Genomic DNA, 22,008 nt, shown 5'->3' on the forward strand with positions numbered 1-22,008 from the left:
TTGTGACAGAGCTCCAAATGGTGTACTACTGAGAAATGGATCACAATGATGGACATGTAAAACAAAACAAAACAATTTTTGTTTGAGTGACATGGGTCAGAAAAACGATGCTAAGTATTGGAATGGTTAAATTTACCAGTAAGCATATCAAAGTCTTAGAGAACGGGTCGTTACTATTTCTGTCCATGTTTGCTCAGCAAGGAACTGGAGGCTAACTTTACTGTCCTTTGGCCGACTGACAGCTGAAGTTGCCAATCAGTGCAGCTCCTCCAGAGGACATGCCACCAAACGTTCACTAATGGAGTCTAGTGGCAAAAATAACCAAAGCACTGCAGCCTTGCAGCGCCGCTTGTGTGCGTGTGCGCACGCGCGCGTGTGTGATGCACTGCTACTTCTAATAATAGAGGAGGTAGACTGCCTTCTCCTTTAAGAGCCTACTTGTTGCTTACTCAAATAAGAAAATAGCAACAAAATGGTTATCAAAGTGTTTCTCGCCACCTCATCGGGATCCACGGCGGTAAGTTTGTAACATTGTTAATGATTTTGTTTCTTTTTGGAGCGAACTTTCTTTGGTGTATACTTCCAAAAGGCCAGTCGCCTTTCAACAGTTGGGCATGAATCTGTTTGGTAACACGTTTGCTAAAAGCAAAGCCCACAGAACTACCTTAATGGTCATCCGGACCGGGCAAATCTGATAGAACGTATTCATGTTTGGACAACATTTCTTCGGCAATCATTCGGTTGGAGGGGGGCTTTGTACCCCTTATTTGGATGGGGCACTCGACTGTTGTGTTCGATCCCCGCCCGTCCGTGCACGTGCCTGTTTGCTTTTTTGGAGAACGCCTTCCGCGAGATTTATAAACCAGTGTTTCCCAACCTTTGATTAGTCAAAGCTTTATGTCAGTCAAAGTTGAAACTCTGGTTTACAAAAGAAAAACCCAACTAAGACTGGTTGCGCATTTGCGTCCCTTATGCCTTAACGTAGAAGTACTTTATGAAAATAAAAATTGGTAAAAAAGTGAAATTGGATAGTTTTACTTTGCACAACTGATGATCTCTCGTCATACTAATGTGCCATGTTGCAGTATTTAAAACCAAGTACCATTCTAAAACGCATTTTACTTAGTTGTAAAAACATACCTGACAACTCGAGGCCGTTGGCAATCTTACAGATAGTGACTAATCTTGCAACGTCGTATATAGCGTGCAATATGAAAAGAATAAAACTCAGTTTTTAAAATAATGAATTTATTGGTTATATTGTTACATATAACCTGGTGCAATGAAAGAACAATCAATATCTTCAGCTACATCTTGATTACTAAAATTTAACAGTGACTTTTGTTCTAATTGTATGTAGCACTTTTGGCAATTTCTATCATGTCTTTTGATGGCTCCACTTCATGGCACTTCAGCTCGCCGCAATTCACTTCGATCTGAAAGTAGGGTTGTTCCGATCATGTTTTTTCTTTTTGCTCCCGATCCGATCCCGATCGTTTTAGTTTGAGTATCTGCCAATCCCGATATTTCCCGATCCGATTGCTTTTTTTTTGTGTGCTCCCGATTCAATTCCAATCATTCCCGATAATTTTTCCCGATCATATACATTTTGGCAATGCATTAAGAAAAAAATGAATAAAACTCGGACGAATATATACATTCAACATACAGTACATAAGTACTGTATTTGTTTATTATGACAATAAATCCGCAAGATGGCATTTACATTATTAACATTCTTTCTGTGAGAGGGATCCACGGATAGAAAGACTTGTAATTCTTAATGGATAAATGTGACTTTGTATATTGTGACTAAATATTGCCATCTAGTGTATTTGTTGAGCTTTCAGTAAATGATACTGTAGCCATTTAACTGTTCTGCCCCAAATGCATGATGGGAAGTGCAACAATGACTGTGTGTAGTGGTACCAATTGATATATCTTCTCTGCATTGGGAAATAACATAGGGTGTTAAGAAAAAGAACAATTACTACCTGTCTTCCCCACATTGCTTCCCACGATATTTCTAATTGTAGGGAGCCAATTAAAAAGTCTCCAAAGGCTGTCAAAATTCACATTACTCATTTTACGCTGCCTTTTAGCTCTATATATATAGGTAAAACGGCGCCATTACAGATTGAACGCGACAATAGCCACGTTTACATGCTGACTTTTATTCATACCGATTCAAATCATTCCGAATGGAAATTTCAGATCAGCTGTTTACATGTTACTTCATCTATTCCGATCCAGCGTTTACATGTGTCTGCCTTTATTCCGAAAGGACGTTTGACAACTGCCGTTTGACATGCGCAGATTAATCAAAACAAAGCGTCACGTTGCAAAACATGGAGATCGATCGTCAGAGTCCTGCTGTTTTAACTTTCACCCACTTGTTGTGTTTGTGGGGTTGTATCCGCTTCTGCTGTTTTGCTCTTTTGCCTTGTAGTAGCCGGTTGTCAGCGTTTTCCACCGGTTTCTAATCTGGTCAACGCTCCGGTCTATTCCGGCTTCGTGTAACCTCTCGTGAACTTTTTAAATAGTTCACTGTTCCTCGTTTTACGCCCGTCTAAGCGAGCAATTATATTCAATTCTTTTAAAGTTTGAATTAAATACAATCTTTCCGCCGGACTCCAATTAGGTGCTTGGAAGCCATGTTGCAAGTGACGTTACTTACGTCACCAAGTGACGTCACCACGTCAGTACGGAGCATGTGCAGAAAGAACGCAACCAGACACCATTCCGCTTCCTTGTTTACATGATATAATTTTACTTCTAATCGGTTTGGGAAAAGGAATATTCCACCCCTGTGAATCGGAATGAAATTCCATTCGGTTTGGGCCTGTTCATTCCGAATGAGGTGTTTATATGGAACACATTTATTCGGTTTGAACATCTAAACCGATTGTAATTGGAATATTTGGCTCCATGTAAACGTGGCAAATGTGTGAGTGGGTCGCGCAGCGCATGCGTTAATTGCATTAAATATTTCAACGTGATAAATTTTTAAAAAATTAATTACCGCCGTTAACGGGATGAATTTGATAACCCTACCTTAAGCCTAAACTAAAGACTCTGGATGAGTGTAACATATTATGTCTGTAACGTTAAATACAATTAGAAAACAATTTAATTAAAAATATATATACATTAAAAAAAGGCATGTCTGATAATTTTTTGCCGATTCCGATACTTTGAAAATGACGTGATCGATCGGGACATCTCTACTTGAAAGTAGTTCGTTAGTGTGTCCAATTATAAATTAAAAAGGTCAATTAATAAAATCAACTTGCCGATGCAATCTTTGAGTCAGGGAACATTTCTTTTGCCAATTCTGAGCAGTGATCAGCAATAGTTGTGGGCAAACTGTTCGGCAACAAATTGGCAGAATAAAATCTCCGCTTTCGTCACTTTTCATTCTAAAGACTTCCATCTTTATGACCAGTGTTGTTAATCTTACTTTTGAAAAGTAATTAATTACAGTTACAAATTACTTCTCCCAAAAAGTTATTGAGTTAGTAACTCAGTTACCTGATAGTAAGAGTAATTAGTTACTTGGCAAAGTAACTGGTGTTACCTTTTCATGTTTTTTTTTTCATTAAAAAACAAAACAAAAACCATAGTGACCTTTTCTATGTTTGGAAGTCATTTAATGTTGTGAATCAACCTTTATATCACAGGTGTCAAACCGATTCCAGAAAGGGCCAAGTGGGTGCTGGATTTTGTTCCAACTGATAACGTGCAGAGAGTTTAACCAATGAACTTCCTGCTGAAACAAGCAGCACCTGACAAAGTTTAACTGATTACACATGTAAAAGATCTAATTGGTGAAAAGGTGTCCTCTTCATTGGCTGGAAAGCAAACCTGCACCCACTTGGCCCTTTCTGGAATCTGTTTGACACCTGTGCTTTGTATAGTTAAAATTACTCCCGTTTTTGCATTAGTTCCCGTCTGTCTCCTTTCGACATGTGAAAGTTTCAAAACTGTTTCATCATTTAAAGATAGATTCAAGTCAAGATTTTGCCGATTAAGGAGACAGCTTTAAAATGGCGTCTGTCATTTGTATATGCACGTGATATATAGGCATAGATTGTCGGCTAAAGTCAGGAAATATTGGAACCACTTAGCCTAGCATCGCGTTTGCTACAGCGTCACAACAAACACTCCTCTCTCAGTGTCTCTGACTTTTCTCGCGTCATTCAACCCATGTAACTAAATAGTAAATAGTAGCACATTGTCTCGTTCCCGAAACGGTGACAAAATCCGAACGGTGAAAAGAAAAAAAAAACGTACAGATTTTGAACGTACGTCGTACACATCTAAAAATCAGTGCTCACTTGTACAAATTACGCTGAAACCGTACAACTTGACACGTATGAGTAAAGGACCTCTGCAATGCAAAACATTGGCTTTTATTTTGTACAGCCAGACTATCTATACATGTTTCAACTTTTAACATTTGCCACGTTTACATGGAGCCAAATATTCCAATTACAATCGGAATATTTGTTCAAACCGAATAAATGTGTTCCATATAAACACCTCATTCGGAATGAACAGGCCCAAACCGAATGGAATTTCATTCCGATTCACAGGGGTGGAATATTCCTTTTCCCAAACCGATTAGAAGTAAAATTATATCATGTAAACAGGGAAGCGGAATGGTGTCTGGTTGCATTCTTTCTGCGCATGCTCCGTACTGACGTGGTGACGTCACTCGGTGACGTAAGTAACGTCACTTGCAACATGGCTTCCAAGCACACGCACAGCGCACCCACACAACTTTTTAAATGAACGGCGTATCATTCTGAAGTTTTGTTTCCACTCGAAAAGTTAAAAAAGTAGCTGATCTGACGATCGATCTCCATGTTTTGCAACGTGACGCTTTGTTTTGATTAATCTGTGCATGTCAGACGGCAGTTGTCAAACGTCCTTTCGGAATAAAGGCAGTCACATGTAAACGCTGGATCGGAATAGATGAAGTGACATGTAAACAGCTGATGTGAAATTTCCATTCGGAATGATTTGAATCGGTATGAATAAAAGTCAGCATGTAAACGTGGCTACTGACACATTATTTATGAAAAATGTATTTTGAAAATAACCAAATTATAACAATTCACATTAAGTGATGATAGAAACAATATGACAAATTACAATGCCCTTAAATGTATTTATTTATTTTTTTGCATTTGTTGACAAAGCTCCTGAAAGAGCCACCAAATACCCTGTTCACATTCAAAATATTTCTCCCCCTCAACATTTTTATTCATTTAATATTGTCTTGCCACCCACCTTTGGCTTTCAAAAATGCTATCTGAAAAGCAACTGCGTTTCAGATTAAAAGTGGATGTTGAATTAAGTGAATGAAACTGCAAAGGAAAGGGACGCTAAAGGACGGGAGGAAGACTCACGGCGCCACACCACGACTGAGTAGACATATGCCGATTACCGGTTTCAAGGTATACCGTGGTATGAAAACATCAAGGTTTCAAAACCGCAAAAAATTATTCATCATAGCGTCCCTAAGGTATTAGCTATTGTTTATTTCCCAAAAGTGCATGGAGAAATCCCTCGCTTGCAGCCGTAAGGGTCAACACTTCCCCACCGGTTGTTGCTCAGTGTGTAACAGTCACCTCCTTGAGTGGTCTTCCTCCCGACGTCCACCGCGCGGTGGCGCTGCTTTATTTATGTTGTATATGTTCTTCTTCTGTTATTGCTTACTTGTGTTGGGGGAGTTCGTCTGGGAACGCGTGTGTGCGTACCGCTGAGCTCCGAGTGACGAGTGGTAGAGCTGGAGTTATTTTTGACTATTAAAAGTGCATGGGTGGACGTCTGCTTCTTTTTTTGCCTTCTATACGCTCATCCTGCCCTGCCAAGCGTTACAAGTGTCAGCAAGTCAGCTGTGCTACACGATGGCTAGAGGAGGTGAAACTCCTGAGCTTTTTTCACAGTTGAAGAAAACGAAACGCTGGAATGGGAATACTTCGGCTACAAGAAAGTTACAGACGGCCGCGACTCAAGACGAGGGCCAACCGACATGTAAAACATGTTTGCAGAGGGTAGCTGCCGAGGAGGCAATACCGCCAATATGATTTCACATTTATATAAGATTAAAGATTAGTAAACACTGCCATGAACGTTAGCCACCAGCCACGGGAGTTATTTAGTTGTTTAGTGTGTCTTGCGGAGGTAAAACGTGTTTTTTTTCTCTAGCAATTGTCTGTTGAGAAAGAGTGTGTAGAATGTAAACATGATACGAGTCATACACACGTGCTTTTTATGGAAAATAATTCAATTATTTTGTTCTGATGGTGATAATGTTGAGCTGTGGGTTTAGGCTCAGGTAAAGGACTATTTATTTGAACTTTATTTTTTTGAAAATTTATTTTAACTTAACATTATACTTACAGTGCCTTGCAAAAGTATTGGGCCCCCTTGAATCTCGCAACCTTTCGCCACATTTCAGGCTTCAAACATAAAGATAAGAAATTTAATTTTTTTGTCAAGAATCAACAACAAGTGGGACACAATTGTGAAGTGGAACAACATTTATTGGATAATTTAAACTTTTTTAACAAATAAAAAACTGAAAAGTGGGGCGTGCAATATTATTCGGCCCCTTTACTTTCAGTGCAGCAAACTCACTCCAGAAGTTCAGTGAGGATCTCTGAATGATCCAATGTTGTCCAAAATGACCGATGATGATAAATAGAATCCACCTGTGTGTAATCAAGTCTCCGTATAAATGCACCTGCTCTGTGATAGTCTCAGGGTTCTGTTTAAAGTGCAGAGAGCATTATGAAAACCAAGGAACACACCAGGCAGGTCCGAGATACTGTTGTGGAGAAGTTTAAAGCCGGATATGGATACAAAAAGATTTCCCAAGCTTTAAACATCTCAAGGAGCACTGTGCAAGCCATCATATTGAAATGGAAGGCGCATCAGACCACTGCAAATCTACCAAGACCCGGCCGTCCTTCCAAACTTTCTTCTCAAACAAGGAGAAAACTGATCAGAGATGCAGCCAAGAGGCCCATGATCACTCTGGATGAACTGCAGAGATCTACAGCTGAGGTGGGAGAGTCTGTCCATAGGACAACAATCAGTCGTACACTGCACAAATCTGGCCTTTATGGAAGAGTGGCAAGAAGAAAGCCATTTCTCAAAGATATCCATAAAAAGTCTCGTTTAAAGTTTGCCACAAGCCACCTGGGAGACACACCAAACATGTGGAAGAAGGTGCTCTGGTCAGATGAAACCAAAATTGAACTTTTTGGCCACAATGCAAAACGATGTGTTTGGCGTAAAAGCAACACAGCTCATCACCCTGAACACACCATCCCCACTGTCAAACATGGTGGTAGCAGCATCATGGTTTGCCCTGCTTTTCTTCAGCAGGGACAGGGAAGATGGTTAAAATTGACGGGAAGATGGATGCAGCCAAATACAGGAACATTCTGGAAGAAAACCTGTTGGTATCTGCACAAGACCTGAGACTGAGACGGAGATTTATCTTCCAACAGGACAATGATCCAAAACATAAAGCCAAATCTACAATGGAATGGTTCAAACATAAACGTATCCAGGTGTTAGAATGGCCAAGTCAAAGTCCAGACCTGAATCCAATGGAGAATCTGTGGAAAGAGCTGAAGACTGCTGTTCACAAACACTCTCCATCCAACCTCACTGAGCTCGAGCTGTTTTGCAAGGAAGAATGGGCAAGAATGTCAGTCTCTCGATGTGCAAAACTGATAGAAACATACCCCAAGCGACTTGCAGCTGTAATTGGAGCAAAAGGTGGCGCTACAAAGTATTAACGCAAGGGGGCCGAATAATATTGCACGCCCCACTTTTCAGTTTTTTATTTGTTAAAAAAAGTTTAAATTATCCAATAAATTTTGTTCCACTTCATGATTGTGTCCCACTTGTTGTAGATTCTTGACAAAAAATTAAAATTTTATATCTTTATGTTTGAAGCCTGAAATGTGGCGAAAGGTTGCAAGGTTCAAGGGGGCTGAATACTTTTGCAAGGCAGTGTATGTTCCAATTTGCTAATATGTTTTGAAAAAATAAATATCCTGTTCAATGGAATAAAAGTATCTCAAAGGAACACATTTTAGAGCTGTAATTGCAATACCATGATACCTTGAAACCGTGATATTTTGGCTTATGGTTATTATACCGTCAGAATGTACCGGCACATGCCTACGACTGAGCAACACGGCTCAGTGAGAATTGAGCGCCGGCCACCAAGTTGACATGATTGTCGATGGGATGGATGGAGTGTGTCTCCAAAAAGTCTTGGGGGTCGCGGAATCCGAACTACTATAGCGTCTTCATCGTTTGAATATTTCCGCATATATTTAACACTAGAAGTACCAGGGGTTTTGGTGTTCCCTAATCTTACCAAGGGTGTCCCATTTTAATGAGGACAGAATAAGTGACTTATTGGCACTTGGCACTTGATTAAAAAACAACAACAAACAAACTGATATTTGCACCATTTTGATTTAAAGAATATACTGTAGTTGTGCAATACAGGGCACTTTTTCTATAACTTTAGTTGAAGTTTTTCTCTTATATTTCACAGAATGTTTATATGGAAAACCTTGAAGTTGTTACATTTATCATTAATAAAGCATCCAGTGAGGCACCACAATACAATTTGCCATAATATGCAATGTCCACGACCGCATATATCAGTATTGGTTTCGGATTTTTGCAGTTGTGCAATATCATAACTTATTATCGGACAACTCTAACCACAGATCTACATTGGCTTTGTAAAATCTCATCCTGCAAAATTATGCACAGAGGGTTCACTAAATGAACTTGTGGTACATAATACTGTCAATCACCACTGACTTTAACACAGCTGGAAAATCTACGATTGCCTACAATTACATTGAAATCCGTTAACAATAATGGAAGACATAAATGATTATGGTTTTGTTTGTGTTTCTTTGGAAAAAAATATAAATATAAACGCACAAACATTGCAGGGAACGCAAAAATATGAATGATAGTTGTGGGACAAAACTGGAAAACAGTGAGCAGCTAAATCGCTAGCGGATGTGATGTCACAGTGTTCAGCGCAAAGATGTTTGCTGCAACACTTTACAATGGCTCATCTACTCATCATTAGACTGCTATAACTTTCTGTACAGGATGAAATTAGCCATTATGTTACGTTTAAAATTTAATTCGGTGATTATTATTATACTACTGGGCGCAGCCCGCATACCCTTTGTTTTACTACGGTGAGACTTGGATAATCAGTGTTGTGAAACTAATTTTCAATAAATCATTAAAAAATATTTGCTTGACCCTGAGTGAGTCATTTGGGTCTAACAAAATAAAGTTGTTCCGACTGCATCCAGATCAAGAAGAAGCAGCAAGATGTGGTCGGCTTCCTGGAAGCATTGAAGGTTGACTACACCCAGCTAGACATCGCATGCAATGAGGAGAACCGCATGTGGATGAGGCAAAATGTTCCAGAGGAGAAGAAACCCTCCAATGGCATCCCACTGCCCCCTCAGATTTTCAATGAAGAGAGTTACTGTGGGGTCAGTATAAACTACCGACAGCAATGTGATTATTATATTATTCTCCAAAAACTTAAACGCATCCTACGATTATGATATTTTTGATAAAATAATGCTCTTTCTGTTCAGGACTATGAGACATTCTTTGATGCCAAGGAAGACAACTCGGTATTTGCCTTCTTGGGGTTAGCCCCTCCTCCTGGTTCAAAGGTTAAGACCATTTTTTTTTTCTCTCTCCTTGTTTGGGTAACTCTGTGACGGTCTTTGAAAATGTCATTTTGTTGCATCTTTACCTACTTCACATTAGTTAAGCCAGCACAATCTAGCTAGAGCTGTTTAAAGGGTTCTAACCTTGCATAATTGATCAAATCAATTAATATGTATTGACATAATCAGAGAGGCATTTGTTTATCAATATTTTGTTTTGCTATTGAAGATGTGAGTTACATTAGTGTTAATGTTGCCTGCATTATGAAGGCATATTTTTAATGTGCCTTGTATTGGAATATGATTGACTGCCTGGTTGTGGCAATTCTTGTGTGCAAGCATTTGCTAAAATCTGATTTATATATATATATATATTAGGGGTGTCAAACGATTAAAATTTTTAATCGAGTTAATTACAGCTCAAAAATTAATTAATCGCAATTAATCGCAATTGAAACCATCTATAAAATATGCCATATTTTTCTGTAAATTATTGTTGGAATGGAAAGATAAGACCGAGATGGATATATACGTTCAACATACGGTACATAAGTATTGTATTTCTTTATTATAACAATAAATCAACAAGATGGCATTACCATTATTAACATTCTGTTAAAGCGATCCATGGATAGAAAGACTTGTAGTTCTCAAAAGATAAATAAAAATAATAAATAAAATATATAAATATATAAATTTAAAAAAATATATAAATATTTATAAAGATTTATAGAAAATAAATAAAAGATAATAACTAGTACAAGTTATAGAAATTTTATATTAAAACCCCTCTTCATGTTTTCGTTTTAATAAAATTTGTAAAATTTTCAATAAAAAAATAAACTAGTAGCCCACCATTGTTGATGTCAATAATTACTTACATGGGTGCTGAAGCCTATAAAATCAGTCGCACCCAAGCGCCAGCAGAGGGCGGCAAAACTCCCGAAAAACACAACAAGTACACCTTTCACTTTGCTTTCCTTTTACTATGTTTGAGCGGGGCATTTGTGCGTTAATTGCGTCAAATATTTTAACGGGATTAATTAAAACAATTAATTACCGCTCGTTAACGCGTTAATTTTGACAGCCCAAATATATATACTAGTATATTGCACTGCTAAATCCATATTTGTGAACTGAACCATTAGTCCCAAACTTTTCAGAGTCAGTAATTGCTCAGGATACTGAATTGATCACAACGTTCTATATTCCTTTCAATAGTGTATCGCACGTAACAAGTCACCTATGCTCATTAATATTCATGACGTTAGCAACTGTTGCTAGGGGGTCAAACTCAGTTTCGTCCCTCATGTTAGATACATGTAAATAGTGTACGAACGAGATGTTTACTGAGCTAAAGTCACCAATTCTGTCCGGAAATTATGTTCCTGGTGCTAAATTCACTGATAAAAATGTGGAAGAACATACAAATGTTCAGTTAAAGAGATGGCTTGAGTGTCGAGGGCTGAAAAAGACGGGATAAAATGTGGAAGAACATACAAATGTTCAGTTAAAGAGATGGCTTGAGTGTCGAGGGCTGAAAAAGACGGGATAAAGAGACGATGTAATCGAGAGGTAGCTTTTTTATCGACACCTTTTTCTTGTGCGTATTTCTTAACGTCACTGACATTCTCCTGTTTCAACAAGCTATTCTTTACAACCATGTGCCCTGTCTCTTATATTTTATTGCATCTCTGACCGTTCTTTGAGGTAATTTATATTGCTATTTTTGTGTAGCGATCGCAAATGCTACTCAGTGACAGCCAACAAACACTTTTAATGTTTCCATTAATAACAAATCTTAATTCTAAGGTTGTTTCTTTTGGCGTTAAACTGGTCTTTTGGACGTCCGCACAAGTTGATCCATTGTTCACATTTTTTCCTCTTGAGTTTTTGGCTTCGGAAAATGTACGAAGAAAAGATCCTTCATATGTGGACGGTCGTAATGTCTAGAGTCTTTTCTACAAGTTCCATAGCAGCAGTGTTTAATCGGCACGTTCTTTTTTTCTAAAGATTACCGTCAGAGAACAAGCAGTACTAGCATGGCTTGTAGTATGCGAGCGTGCTTCTATGTTGACCCTCTTCCGGTTTACGATGGTGACGTCACGCAGCCTTGCGGTCTAAAAATGGCATTCGTGCGGTACGCTATTATCATGGGAGCTGACTTCATTGCTCATCAATAAATGCACAAGGCTAGTTAGGACCAAATAGTCTGCGTATTGGAACTCATTTATATATTCTCCCTGTTCGAGAAACAAGACAACCCATGAATGCTGCCACTCTTTTGGGATGTGCGACAACAGCCGTTAAGTTGATGTGTGTCATCTACCTTAGAGGACAATCAGGTCCGGGCTTACGCTGTAGCCTTACAATAGAGTTGTGAAACCTGCTTGCATGAGAGCAAATCAAGTGACTGTTGCTAATTTACTTTGACAGACTTCTTTTCAAATACTGCCGAAACATACACACATATATGTGTGTCACATACTATATATATACTGATGTATACTAATAAAAATGCTTAATGCATGTGATTATTTCAAAGTTATAGTTTTAGGATGTAGTTCAACATTTTTCAACATATTGTGGGATTAGGTTGCATATAGTTAATCAGAAATAAGAAAAATTGACTTGTTAGTTAAAACAAAAAAAATTCTAAGGTATATATAAGCATTAATCCAGGATATACATTTTTACTGATTTTTACTGAAGTTTTACCTTGCCAAATGTTCATGTTTCATTGACAGATAATTTTGGTGTTTTTAAGCATAATACAACTGATTTTTTTTTTTTTTTTTACCTTTTTCTCTTCATATATGACTGACTTTTTGCAGTGTAAGACAACCAAAACAGACAATTAATATAAAATCAGCCCTGAGATTATAATGACCAATACTAAAGGGTGAATGATGCTTTTCTATTTACCTGAATTCCTTCTTTAACACAGGAAGCACTGAAGGCTGATGAGGAAGAACACATAATGGAGAATGGCACTCATGCTGAAGAAACCAATGAGGAGGGAATGGATGACTCAATAGTAATGTTTTATTGATACCGCACTCTGCTTTCTTGGCTTCCTTTGCAACCTCATGCAGTAAGCTTGATCACGCTTTCGCTTTCCTTCAGGTGCACATCTCCAGTCCTTATTTTAACTATTCACTTTGTGTTATCCGTGGCTGAAATGTTTGAATTCATAACCACTAAATTCCTCAACACTACTCAAAGTGATGCAGAGTTTTGTTTCCAGCACCTTTATCTACATCAACACGTGTTGCTTTCCACTACTAGATGGCAACAACATGGAATGTTTTCTTTTTTGGGATGAGTGACAGTTAACGATTGAAAAGAATGTGATGTAATGAATGTATATTATAAATAATTGTCATGGTTCTATAAAATAGCATGACAATTGTGAAATAATTTAAAAACTAAAAAAAAATACATTTTATCTTTTATAAGCTTGCCATCTACTCATCTGACCTTCTTCAACTTCCTATTTTATTCTCTAGGGTGCACTTTTGAATATCCAGAATGTCTCCAATTGTGTGCCACTCACTTTGCAGTTACTTCCTAACCAAACCTAATTTCTATACCCTGATCACCAGTTTGTTATTTTCACCTAAAAAAGGAGGTTCCAGAGGTAGACCGTAACGGCGATGTCTACGAAAACGAGGACGAGGAGGGCAAAGAGGACGTGGAAGAACCGGTAGCAGAGCCTGAAGAAAATGAAGACTCCGAAGGAGGAGGAGACAACGAACCTGAAGACACAGTAACTGATGACCTCTAAAATTACTTTGCTCTCAACATTCCTATGATGCTCATCTTTTATTCCTGTTATCATTCTTTTTTCCTTGAAAAAGATTGCTCTCTTTTCCTAGTTCCTGTCAACTGAACCTCCCATTGTCTGTTTTAATTTTGTTACTAACTCACCTTTATCGTCAACCCACAGGAATAATTTTTGGTACCTCTGTTTTTCCTCCTGAATGTGTTGAAGTCTTAACTTGATGTTCACATAAAATATCGCTCTGTCTTTATCAAGATGTTACAGCAGGTCCTTAAAAACACGGTGTTGTGTGGGATTCTATTAAATCGATGTTTGTCTTAAATCTGTGTTGTCTTTGTGTTAACAGGGTCATGCAGAGGAGTATGAAGAACAGGTATGTCTCTTTTATTTATGTTACTGGAGAAACAATTCCTATTTGCTTGTCCTCTATTGACCAATTTTATTTGTTTTTCCACATACTGAAGTAAATTTTTTTGCTAGTTAGAATTCATGTGGCACTATCCTTTGTTTCCCTAAGCACAGTGCAGTAGAGACTCACATTGCTCTCACTTACTTGGCTGAAAATTTGGGGAAAGTGTGTTTGGCTCAGAGCATTAATTTCACGATTTAATAAAAGTGCAGTTACATAGAAATTGAGTACAGGTAGTCCCTGGGTTATGAAGTACCCGACTTATGTGATTTCGACTTTTACGACACCGGACTCTCGTCCGCCATTTTGTCTCAAGTCGTTTTTTTTTTGTCTTTTTTTGTCGCGTAAACAGGGCCTTAATGTACCTCACAGTTAGGCCTGTCGCGATAACAAATTTTAGTGTGCGATAATTTATCTAATGAATTATTGCGATATCCGATATTATTGCGCCCCCCCCATTTAAAAAAAATTTTTTTTAAACCAATTTACAAAACACAGTGAGAATACAGTATATGTATATATCAATAGATCAAGTACACCCATTTAAACGCGATAAGAAATCACAACTAAAAACAATAGCCCATGCCTCTTAAGTAAAAGACAACAATATTAATATCGCACAGAAACACAGAATAAATAAGCAATTAGGCAAATGAAAACTTTTCCCCTCATAGCTTCTGCAATGGTGTTCCATAGGGATGCAACGATACAGTTAAATCACGATTCGGTACGATTTTCGATACGGGGGACACGATTTTCGATCTGATTCAATACATTTAATGCTCTGGGAAAAAAAATAACTTTTGTTTCGGTTTTTATTTTTATTTTTTTTTGCAAACGAGCAAAAATTAAATTGCCATCATATAAACATGCATTTTAGTGCATAATCTATGTGCTTGCTTCTTACTGATCTGAAGAAATTTAGCATAAAAGTGCTGGGAACAATTTTTACTGTTTGTAAAGTGAGGCGGGGCACACTGTTGATTGCTACAGCTCTCTTAGCAGCTAGGTTTACTACATGAGCAAGACATCCTATTTGTGGTCACAATCCATCTGTGTCACGTACTGAATTAACAATATTTGCAGCATTATCGATAGTCACTGGTATGGATTGATTTGGCCTTCTTAACTTCCATTTCGTCATGGCAGTTTATAATTCATCGATGTAGTATATGGACTACGTGTCCCATAATCACTCTGGGCTCACGTAGCCAATGGCATGGGACGTAACACATCTAGTTTGCTATTTCATGATATCTAGTGTGTGCGCGCATTAAAAAAGTTAGCAAACGCCATAGAATTCACATCTGCTCATTACTGCACAACACCAGCATATGAAAATCGACTTTCATAAACAGGACGAGTTTGAAGCACAACGCTCTTAATTTGCCACTCAAATATCCGGTGTTGTGCCGAAAAATAGCTGCCCCGCGTGAAATGTCACCCCTGACGGGAGCGCCCACACGTCAACAACACCGGCACGCTGGAGATGGTCCGCAGTCAATCCGTAGCACTAACGCGGCCGTTATACGTTGAACAATAGGATATAATGGGAACGATTGCTCCAGCGCAATTTTTTGCCGGACCTGGTACGAAGATGCATTTTGCGGAGTTGGCAACAAGGAATCAGAACTTTTAACAGCATGTCTGCCGCACGCGCGCACGCACGTGCACGCGAGGCGATAAATCGCAGCGGAAAAATTACCGCCTTCATTTTTATTTATCGTGCGATAAATGGAATTATTGCATATTGCGACAGGCTTACTCACAGTATCTCATTTATCACTTCATTATTATGACTGTTCTGCCCTTTGGTGAAATGTTAATTTGATTATAATGTTGACTTTTGTTTTGTGATGCAGTCTTTTATTTTGGCGCAGGAAGTGTAGAGCAGGAAGTACTTCTGCACACGAGTAAGGGTGCATGTGCACACGAAGAATAAGGTATTTGCGTACTCGAAGACGAGCGCACTCGCACACACCAGGAAGAGCGCATTTGCTCCACGAAGAATTCGCACAGCCGAGTGAGAGAGGTGAAAGATTACAGTTTAGCTCGCTGTTTAGTTAGGATTTACTAGCTCTAATATCTTGGCGAGGACAGTACAATGATGTATAACAGTGGTCTCCAACCAGGTCCTCAAATGCCCTCTGTGGGTTGTGGTTTTTGTTCCTGCCAATCCAGCACAGATAGTTGAACGAATGAGGTTTCTGCTAAAACAAGCAGCTCCTGACTACAATCAACTGATTGCCCTTGTAAAATACCAGATTGGCGAAAAAGTGTTGTCATTTGTCTGTTTGGAATGAAATCCTGCACCCACAGCGGGCCTTTGAGGACTGGGTTGGAGACCACTGATGTATAATACATGTTTTTGGATAGTTTTTTAAGATTTAGGGGGTATTTAGCGGTACTAAAAGGGTTCATTCCAACTTACGCGGAAATTCGGGTTACATCGCCAGCATAGGAACGGAACTCGTTCGTAACCCGGGGACTACCTGTATAAGAAAACAATCCACTGTTTCTGATGCACAAAAAGAATTATGAAATTTGAAAATTTATGAAGTCGTCTTCAACTCAGTGGTAGGCCGATTGATCGGTTTCCAGAGGTAGGGAGAGTACCCAAATTTTTACTCAAGTAAGAGTAACGTTACTTTAATATGATATTACTCAAGTATAAGTAGTCATCACAAAAAATACTCTAGTACAAGTAAAAAAGTATTTAGTGAAAAGAATACTCAAGTAATGAGTAGCTGGTTACAATGTCAGATTTTGTTTTAAACAATGGTATATTTTTTTCCTCCGCACACGCCTTCCATATGAACTGTAATTATTATGCTGTACTATAACATGCTCATATTGGGCCCGCCAAAAATACACAAAAATCATCGATTTTCGACTAGAAAAATCTACAGAAATGAAACCTCACCTGTCCAAAGAGCATGAGTGCCCTCTAGTAGAGAAAACCTATTTCCTACTATGAATTAAAACACCATCATATTTTTTCTGAGGTCTATTGGTGCCAAATAAAACTGATAGAGAAGTTCAATTCTGCACTTTTGAGTAATGTTGACTCCATGCCAAATATTTGAATTTTTACGGCGCTTTAAAGATGCCTCGTGATTGAATGGGCCGGTATGATCATAGGCCTTTTGACTGAGAAAATAAGAACTTTGGAGCAAATACAAAAAAGCACCATGCAAATAGGACAAAGTGGCCCAATTTGGACTGAAATTAAGCAAGGAACAAAATACAACATGACAGAGGACAATGAGGAACAAATGGATCGCATACAAGTGGCTGATGAAAGCTGATTGGGTGAGACTTATAGGTGGAGCAAAGTAAATATAGGTCAAACCAAAACATATACCGTAACAGATTATGATTAGACACCACAATTTGTTGTCACACCGTTAAGTGTCTCAGGAAGAATACACAAAGAAAGATGCACCTTCAGGACATATGCATATGTAAGATTTGAATCTTTAACCCAGTTTCTTGTCAGTAAAAAAATAAAAAGAACTATATTAATTGAAAAATTCCCATTACAAAGGACCAAAGCGTTTTTACTAACAAATTTGAAGTTTGTGCAAAGTCAACTTTATGGTAAGAGTGAAATTCAAGTTACATTCCGAATGTACAAATTGACTTTTAATCAAATTGAATGAATACACTATAATTATTTTTCAGGTTGTAATGAAGCGTCAAAGAGAAAACTGATGAACCTCCAATAGATAATGGATTTTTTGGTCAATATTAGCACATACTGTATGCAACAAGTAACATACACTAAACAATTTTCTCACACTCTCATCCTGAACTGACACAACTTGTTTCTGCCTCTTCATTCACGCTGTGTGGGGTGTCATGCTCATCTCCCGCTTTGCTTCCCTGAGGAGGAAGACGAGTTGCAGTCAGAGGTACAGTAAAAGTGCATTGGCCTTCATCCCTTTCTTCAGTACCCTCTCAACCAGTTATCACATGTGTGGGTTGGATGTCACAGAATGCTTGCCGGCGTCTGAGGCTCTGAGGATTTTTGTTTAGCTCAGTTCGTTACTTCGTACCATTTGTCTTTGTTACTTTGTTTTCTGTTTTTCTCCCTCCTTTTCTGCTCCTCTAACATCCTCTCCATTTCAGTCCCGTCGTTGTCTGCTGAAAACCTCAACTGTCCCATCAGTTTTATTCTGAAGATCCATCGATATCGCATGCCTGTGCTGCTCTTTTGCTGCCCACAGCCTGCTAATCTGCAGTCTCTTATTATTCCTTATAGGATGATGAGGAACTACGGCAGCTCGAGGTAGAAACTCATGACTTCATTTGACCTCCTCTGACTTATTTTGGACCACCTTTTCCATCTCTTTGTCCCTTTTTCAATTCTGACATTCCCTAGCTCTCATCACATCTAATTTAAAACCATTTATATATTATATTGTAAAAAGCAATAATATCTGTGACCTGATATTAATTTTAATCATGTAACACTCAAGGGCACCGTACGGATCAACAATAATATCAGTAAGGGAGAAGGTTGGGAGGTTGGAAGTGAGTCTACTGGAGGGGTAAAACTGGGTGTCGTCTGCATACTGTAACAGTAAAGGTGGATGCTGTATATCGAAGATACTGCCAAGCGGAGAAAGATAAATGATGACCACGACAGAGCCCAGGGACACACCTAAAATGAAGGTTGAGAAGGGTAGGATTTTAGCTGAATGAGTGGCATTATTAGCTGTTACTTATCTTCTGAATTGCATTCATGATTCTAAAAACTGAATTGGCAAAATGATACTAAAATCCGCCAATTACGTAAAATGCTTGAAAGAGACTTGCATGTCTAAAGGGATAATGTGCTAAATGAAACCATGAGAAACAGAGGGAGAAACTTAAGGAACACATCCCATTTATATATTTGGGAATTTAATTATAGGAAAGTAAAATGCTTTTCCAAAGTGCAAAAGCATACATTTTTGCTCGGAGATTGTGGTATCAGGTTTTACATAATTGTAACTTCAAAATTAGGTGACTGTGTTTTTAGAGAAGGTTGCTGTAATCCGCTACAGGTTCAAATATAATATTCCATAATTGAGTAAGTATGAAGTCAAACTTAATAGCACTTACAGTAACTAACTCAAGTTAATAGTGACACAGCTACTCATAAAGTTCTTGTGTCAAAATAAAACAAAAAAACGATCCGCCCAAATGTTTTCATTGCGTTAGCTAAAACAAAATCTTATCAGCCACTTTAAAAAGGAAAAAACTACCTTCACAATTTGCAAGAACAGCATTGTGTGATATCCTTAGACATTAAAACATTCTGCCTGGTGTTTAGCCACATGTGTCACTGCTTTGCTTGCTTGCCCCCCTTTTTTTGCTCCCTTTTGTCACCGTCAAACTTTTCTGTTGCAGCCTGAAGAAGAAAAAGCATATGGTCATATGTGCAGTAGGCTGTTATGGTGTTTTATGTATTTTTTATGTCCTTTATTCTGTTTCGTTATGTATGCTGCATGAACTGGATTCATAAATGCGTGACTACCCAAAAGCATGATAACTACAGTACTTTTTGTATTTTTTTTTCAGGATGCGAGATTACATGCTTATTAAATTGTGAGTTTTTTTTTTACATGCACAATTTTTAACACTGCATAATTTCATCTGTCGTAGGAGGAAGAAGAGGCGGACGTAGAAGAGGTACTGGTACTAAATACTGTATAGTTGTTTGGAATGAGTTCGGTAAATATTGCCCTGTAAGAAAAATTGTACATTAAGAGGTATATGTGTATTTTTCTAATACTGGGAGATTTTTAAGAACATTATGATTCTCTTTATTTTAAAAATACAATACTGCACCGCAAAAATATATTTTTTCACAAGGAAGGATGGTACAAGGGTCATTCAGTAAATAAGGTTAATTTTTATATAATAAGGACTTCGAATACAGAAAGAAGCTTACTTTTTAAAATTTTCAACGTAGTATCCCATCACTGTCACACACTTTTCCCATCTATGCACAAGCTTCCGTGTTCCCTCAGTGTAAAAATCTTTGGACTGATGCCTCAGCCAGTCGCTCACAACACTTTTGACTTCATTGTCTCTTTCAAACTTCATGCCATTTTTTTCAGACATTTTTTCAGCTGAATCATGTGGCACCATACACAGTTTGCACCCTTCATTAACCAAAAATTGACCGCTGTTCAATCCTGGAGACTACTTCTTGGTCGACCATCTTTGTTAGCGCCAAAGCACACAGGTTTTTTTTTTTTTTTTTTTTTTTTAAATCTGCAAAAGAAATTAAATCAATGTGGGGGAAAAAAAGTGCAAAACAGAAGAATAAAATGGTAAGCTATCTGTATTAGAAGTCCTTATACTGAAAATTTCACTTTATGTACAAGCAGTGGCTAGTTGTGAGCACTACAACACTGCGACTACTACAACACTGCGACTTTAACTCAATCGAGAGCCAATCTCATCTCATATGCATCAATTTTTTCCTCACTATCGACGATCAACAGAAAATTTGCAAGATCACGTACATAAGAAATTACCTAATTTTGTGTGCCAAATTGCTTTGTTGTGGACAACACCTGATAAATCCCCAAGACCAGAGTTGCGATCGTTTTGAGATCCTCGTTGTACATCTTCAATATATATTTTCACTTAAACTATGTTTTTGTCAAGGTCTCAACATTGGTAGGGATGATATAACAGCATAACCTGCATGTACACATTTAGCTGGTAACGGGACATTAATAAGACCAAACAGATTGAGTGAATGGGGGTCAGGGCTACATTTCGCACGAATATGAAAGCATGAACCTAATTAATTGATAAGCTAAATCAGGGGTGCTCATTGTGTTGATTGCAAAGCTAGTCTGGGGTGCAGACCCCCCCCCCCCCCCCACCTAAATGTACATACTGTAGTACATTAGTATTGTGTATGTTATGTTTTGTAAGCATATCAGGTAATGCAGCACCATTTAAATGTACATAGTTTTGTGTGAGCAACATACAGTGGATGAAAAAGTATCTCAACATTTTGGAATTTCTCACATTTCTGCATAAAATCACCATCAATGTGATCTGATCTTTGTCAAAATCACACTGATGAAAATACAGTGTCTGCTTTGACTAAACCACCCAAAAACGTATAGGTTTTCATATTTTAATTAGGATAGTATGCAAACAATGACAGAAGGGGGGAAAATAAGTAAGTGAACCCTCTGCCTAAGGAGACTTAAAGAGCAATTAAAATCAATTTTTACTAGGGCTAACAAACGATTAAAATTTTTAATCGAGTTGATTACAGCTTAAAAATTGATCGCAATTAATCGCAATTCAAACCATCTATAAAATATGCCATATTTTTCTGTAAATTATTTTTGGAATGGAAAGATAAGACACAAGATGGATATATACATTCAACATACGGTACATAAGGACAATTATTTTTGGAATGGAAAGATAAGACACAAGATGGATATATACATTCAACATACGGTACATAAGGACTGTATTTATTATAACAATAAATCAACAAGATGGCATTAACATTATTAATATTCTGTTAAAGCGATCCATGGATAGAAAGACTTGTAGTTCTTAAAAGAAAAATGTTAGTACAATTTATCGAAATTTTATTTTAAAACCCCTCTTAATGTTTTCGTTTTAATGAAATTTGTAAAAATTTCAATCAAAAAATAAACTAGTAGCCCGCCATTGTTGATGTCAATAATTACTTACACAATGCTCATGGGTGCTGAAGCCTATAAAATCAGTCACACCCAAGCGCCAGCAGAGGGCGGCAAAACTCCATAAAACAATTAACAAGTGAGCGTTTCACTGTACCGTCATTTAAATCTGTCTGAGCGGGTAATCTGCATTAATTGCATCAAATATTTTAACGTGATTAATTAAAAAAATTAATTAACGCTCGTTAACGCGATAATTTTGAAAGCCCTAATTTTTACTAAACATTTTAAGTCAGGAGTGTGCCTAATCGCTGATGAGTGGTTTAAAGCTGCCCTGCCCTGCTCACTATAAAACACAGACCTGGTAAATATTGTCTTGATGAG

The 22,008-nt window shown here is 37.9% G+C and overlaps 1 protein-coding gene across 11 annotated transcripts in view; it reads left to right on the forward strand.

Annotated features, from left to right (window-relative positions):
• Nucleotides 1-294: 294 nt before the first annotated feature.
• sh3bgr (SH3 domain binding glutamate-rich protein) overlaps nt 295-22,008 on the forward strand; it is a 30,181-nt gene continuing 8,467 nt past the window's right edge. Inside the window, exons 1-9 of one of the 11 annotated variants that reach the window (XM_057838421.1) lie at nt 353-517; nt 9,384-9,569; nt 9,678-9,758; nt 12,703-12,792; nt 13,384-13,524; nt 13,886-13,912; nt 17,839-17,862; nt 18,213-18,239; nt 19,601-19,627. In XM_057838421.1, the coding sequence (XP_057694404.1) occupies nt 473-517; nt 9,384-9,569; nt 9,678-9,758; nt 12,703-12,792; nt 13,384-13,524; nt 13,886-13,912; nt 17,839-17,862; nt 18,213-18,239; nt 19,601-19,627 (648 nt within the window). In that variant the 5' untranslated portion in view covers nt 353-472. Of the gene's footprint in view, nt 518-9,383; nt 9,570-9,677; nt 9,759-12,702; nt 12,793-13,383; nt 13,525-13,885; nt 13,913-17,838; nt 17,863-18,212; nt 18,240-19,600; nt 19,628-22,008 lie in introns of all 11 variants that reach the window. The other 10 variants (XM_057838422.1, XM_057838424.1, XM_057838426.1 and 7 more) reach the window with 10 other exon arrangements.

The sequence above is a fragment of the Corythoichthys intestinalis genome, chromosome 6 (assembly GCF_030265065.1).
Source record: "Corythoichthys intestinalis isolate RoL2023-P3 chromosome 6, ASM3026506v1, whole genome shotgun sequence".
NCBI classification, from domain to species: Eukaryota; Metazoa; Chordata; class Actinopteri; order Syngnathiformes; family Syngnathidae; genus Corythoichthys; species Corythoichthys intestinalis.